The following is a 4,652-nucleotide window of genomic DNA, read 5'->3' as shown; positions in this document are numbered from 1 at the left end:
GCGGTTGGCGCAGGATAGAGCAGGGTTTAGAGCTGTTGTGCATAGGGTCGCTATGAGTCGGAAACGACTCGATGGCACATAACAACAACAACAACAGCTGTGATAGGCCAAGACAAGACATTTGTCTAAGGACAGTATGTCTACAGTCCAACAGAATGCTGGTGTTGGATTCCAGGGAGGCTAGAGGTTTTACTCATCTGAGAGGCGACTGAGAGCCCATGGTCTTCTCTGAGCCAAGCACAGGATGTGTTGGGAGGAGAGGCAATCATCTAGGGACTAATTTTTGCTGGCTTTGGAACCAAGGTTCGTTTACCTGACGAGGGATGGCGCTTTTTTGCCAGCGTGGGGGATCTGTGCACGCAGGTTTCTCAGTCAGCAATGGCCAGCGTGAGGACAGAGCTCCAGCCACCCTTGCATAGGAAAGGGTGCCCTGGCAAAGGCAGGGGGCCCAGCCAGAGGTGGTGACTCTGCTAATCCAGCGGATGACTACAGGCCAGGCTCAGCTGAGTCTGCAGGCTTTTGGAAGGAGTCCCCGGATATAGAGCTACGTGCATGCTCCCAGGGCCAGCGACACAATGACAGGGGCTGGGCTTGGGCAGAGCTGACGTAGACCTCAGAACTCTGCTGACCACCTAGTCGGTAGTGGAGGTGCTGAAGGAGGAAGCCACTCTCCTGATCTAGGGGGAGACAAAGGGAAAGAAATCACAGGAAGAGATCACACGTGTGAATTCTGCCACAGGGCCTGGTCCTCACACCAAGACAGCTGTTCAGAACGGCTGCGCTGCCCTGCTTTTTACTAATCTGTGGTCCTCCCTTCTTATTGGAAGCTCACATGCCATTTCTCCTTTCAGATGATGTTTTAAATACTTCTCTGTCTTTTCTTCTTAAACTCAAGATTCTGGAATTCACATTTGTATCTGTTGTCTTTATTTCCTGGGGTCCTTGATGAAGTGAGTCTAAACTCCCTTCCCTCTAATCCACCGATTTACTCCAAGGTTCTATGCTTCAAAAGTTTTGCAAAACAGAATGGGGCTTTTTTAAAAAAACAAAACAAAACAAAAAAATAAACATTCACCTCTGACTGTCTAACCCAACAGGACTGTCCTTGTAGGGCTCACCTGTGGGCCTGAAGGACTATCATCCGGGCTATAAGTTTATGGACCGTGTCTTTCTTTCCTTTCTCACTGCAGATTTGCAAACCAAATATGCTTCTTTGGCCTGGCTCTCCACTTGCAGCACTGGGGGAGCACTGTCTACCTGTTCCAGATTCTCTTCGGAGTGGTCACCTTTCTCGGTAGATACGTCGGCTTTGCGGCACTGAATTACATGGGTCGTCGAACAAGCCAGTTGTTGTTCATGTTCATACAGGGACTTTCCATTCTGGCTGCCACTTTTCTGCCCCATGGTGAGAGACAGATAGGTTTAGGGGGTGAGGGGTGGAAGTAGCTACCCTTCCTTCCTTGGGTATTGCCCAGGTCTCACTTGCTTTACCATTTAAAGCTTAAGAGTGTTCTGAAAGGAATATGGGTGTTTGGAACATATCTGCTAGAAACTGTTAGTAGGCGCTAGTCTCTTGCTAAACCAAGATTAGCAAAGGGCTCAGACACACAGTGTCATCAAAGATGAATCAGAATGCAAACCAATTGACACTATTTAAAGAAGAAAAAAAAGATGTATCAAAACATCAGTTCCTTTTATTCCTGACAGTTTCTTTGGAATAATAATTGTTCATGTTCCCTTTATACAATCATATATTTTGACAACAATTACTGCTGCTGTCGTTAGGTGCCATCGAGTCAAGTACCACTCATAGCGACTCCACGAACAACTGCTCTGAAGACTATCCTATCCCTGCCATCCTCACAATTCCTGACATACTCAAGCCCATTGCCACAGTCACCATGCCAACCCACCTGGTTGAGGGTCCTCCTCTCTTTTGCTGCCTCTCTACATTTCTAACCATGGTGTTCCTCTCCAAGGAATAACCTCTCCTAGAAACATGGCCAAAATATATGAGACAAAGCTTCATCATCTTTGCCTCCAAGGAGCACTCTGGCTGCACCTTCTCCAGGACATATCTGTTTGTTCTCTTGGCGGTTCATGGGCTATTCAGTACTCTTCTCCAACACCACAGCTCAAAGGCATCAATTCTTGTTCTGTCACCCTTAGTCATTGTCCAGCTCTCAGATGACAATCATTGAGTGTTTATACCCAAACTAGGGACACAATACTCTCACATCTTCTATCTAGTGTCCTTTCTGATTAAGCCTTTTCTTAGAAGTTTGTATATTCTCTGATCCCTTTATATTCACTTGTGAATTTGTTAAGTCTCTATAACCATGACACTTAGGGGAGTGTTCTTGACTTGAAGGAAATAAAGGTCTGTTTTCAGATAGACGAGTGCACAGTAGGAACAAGGAACCAGCAGATCAGGAAACTGATGCAGCCACTGTTGCCATGTGATGGTGGTTGTGCGATGGTAGCTGTTAGTTGGCCAAGAGTCAGTTCCAACTCATGTCAGTGCTCTGTGGACAGAAGGAAGCACTCGCTGGTGCCGTGCCATCCTCAACACTGTTCCCATGTTTTACTGCAGCCATTGTGTTAACCCATTTTATGGAGGGATTTCTTTTTGTTCTCTGACCTGCTTTACCAAGTAGGATGTCCTTTCCATGAATCAAGAAGCAGTTCTGCAAACTGAATAATGAAACATTGCATGGGTTAAAATCAGGAAAGGTGTTCCCCAGGGTTGCGTTCTTCTCCAGAAGTGTGCGGAGCAAATAATGTGAAAAACTGAACCACACGAAAAAGACCGTGACATCAGGATTGGAGGAAGAATCCTTGCCAACCTGCAATATGCAAATAACACAATGTGCTTGTTAAGCAGGAAGCGGACTTAAGCTGCGTACTGAAGGCGATCAAAGAAGACTTTAAACACAGATTACACCCCAACACAAAGAGAACACAAAGCTTCCCAACTGAACCAACAAGCAGCTTCAAGATAAAGGAAGAAAAGAGTGACCTTCTCAAGGATTTCACTTCACTTGTTGAGCTTCAATCAACACCCGTGGCAGCAGAAGATGAGAAGTCAAGACGTACTGCATTGGGCAAAGCCATGGCCAAGGATCTCTTTAAAATAATAAAAAGCAACAATGCTAATTTAAAGGATAAGGCTTCCCTGACCTAATTAATTATTTCATATGCATGTATGAGTTGGGCAATGAATAAGGAAGACTGTATGCCTTTGAGTTGTATTGGAAAAATATTTAATAAGTCAAGGATTACCCAAAGAATAAACAAATCTATATCGAGAGAAGGGCAGCCAGGGTAGTCCTTAGAAACTCCTTCACCTCAGATACTTTTGGCACTTTATCAGGAGGGACAGTCAGAGACCTCACACTTGGAAAAGTTGAGGGAGATGAAGGTCCTCGGTGAGATGGATTAACACGGTGAATGGAACAACGAGCTTAGATCCAGGGGACACTGTAAGGAAGGTGAAGAGTCAGGCAAGGGTCTGTTATACACAGAGGCGACATGAGTTTCAGTCAGTCCCATGACACCTAACAAAACAAACAATTCTTATTCTAGGATTTCTTTTCATATCAACCACTCTTTTTGTTCAGTTCTTTCCAAATCCAGGCCTTCCATTAATGGTTGCTGTCATCCATCATCAAGTCAGAACTGACCCATGGCTGACCCTCCTGTGGGTTTTCGGAGGCAGTAAATTACGTGGGAGGAGACTAGACCCTTCTCCCACGGAGCAGCTGGTGGATTTGAACCATGTGCCTTTGGAATTGCAGTGCTGCTTCTTATCACTAGACCAGTGGAAGAATTACATGTCCCACATCAAAAATTGTCTCTGCTGCCTTAGCTCTCCGTCCTCAGAAAAGGGATGCGTGTCACGCTTCTCAGTGATTGTCCACATGTAGATCGATTTGGGGGATGTTACCAGGATGGATAAATCCCTGGGGGAAACATCATGTTGAAGTGGAGGGCTGGTGAGGAAGACTACCTTCAATGAGGGGGATTGACAGTGGCTGAACAGTAAGCCCAAGCCCAGCAGTGTTTGTGAGGATGGCCCGTAGGACCTGGCCACTGTGCTCTCTCCTGTTGACCAGGGGGTCACTATGTGTTGGAACTGATTCATTGGCATCTAACAGCAAAAACAGGCTTGTGCCCTATAAAAGAAAAGTGCATAAAATATAATGATTTGCCATTGTGTCCATTTCCACTCACAGCAGCTCCCTCCACGTGCACAGAGGTGAACTGCACGTTGCAGGGTTTTCCATGCTGGGACTTTTCTAAAGCAGAGTATCACCAGACCTTTCTCCCAAGGTGCTTCTAGGGAGTCTCTGAAGCCTCAACTTTTCATTAGCAGTAAAACACAAAGTCTTATGCCACCCAGGGACACCCTAAAAGTACACAATAACTACTGGACAAAAATGAATTTTAAGAACAGCATTTACCTTACTCTTCTCAAATGTTTGAAACTACTGACTTGGACTTTTCACTCAAAGTAAGCCTAATAGTCGACGAAGATGGCACCGAAAGCGAAGAAGGAAGCCCCTGCCCCTCCCGAGACTGAAGCCAAAGCAAAGGCACTAAAGGCCAAGAAGGCCGTCCTGAAGGGCATCCACAGCCAAAAAAAAAAAAAA

The 4,652-nt window shown here is 45.7% G+C and overlaps 1 protein-coding gene across 1 annotated transcript in view; it reads left to right on the top strand.

The window, feature by feature from the left end:
- The window catches only part of LOC102843543 (solute carrier family 22 member 9-like), a 56,235-nt gene that overhangs the window by 48,754 nt on the left and 2,829 nt on the right, over positions 1-4,652 (top strand). Inside the window, exon 7 of the mRNA XM_006903113.1 lies at positions 1,191-1,405. Coding sequence (XP_006903175.1) covers positions 1,191-1,405 — 215 coding nt within the window. The remainder of the gene's footprint in view (positions 1-1,190; positions 1,406-4,652) is intronic.

The sequence above is a fragment of the Elephantulus edwardii genome, unplaced genomic scaffold (assembly GCF_000299155.1).
Source record: "Elephantulus edwardii isolate Elephantulus edwardi_28Jun2011 unplaced genomic scaffold, EleEdw1.0 scaffold00510, whole genome shotgun sequence".
Lineage (NCBI taxonomy): Eukaryota > Metazoa > Chordata > Mammalia > Macroscelidea > Macroscelididae > Elephantulus > Elephantulus edwardii.
Note: the sequence above shows the minus strand (reverse complement) of the source record. Positions and strands in the feature narration are given on the sequence as shown.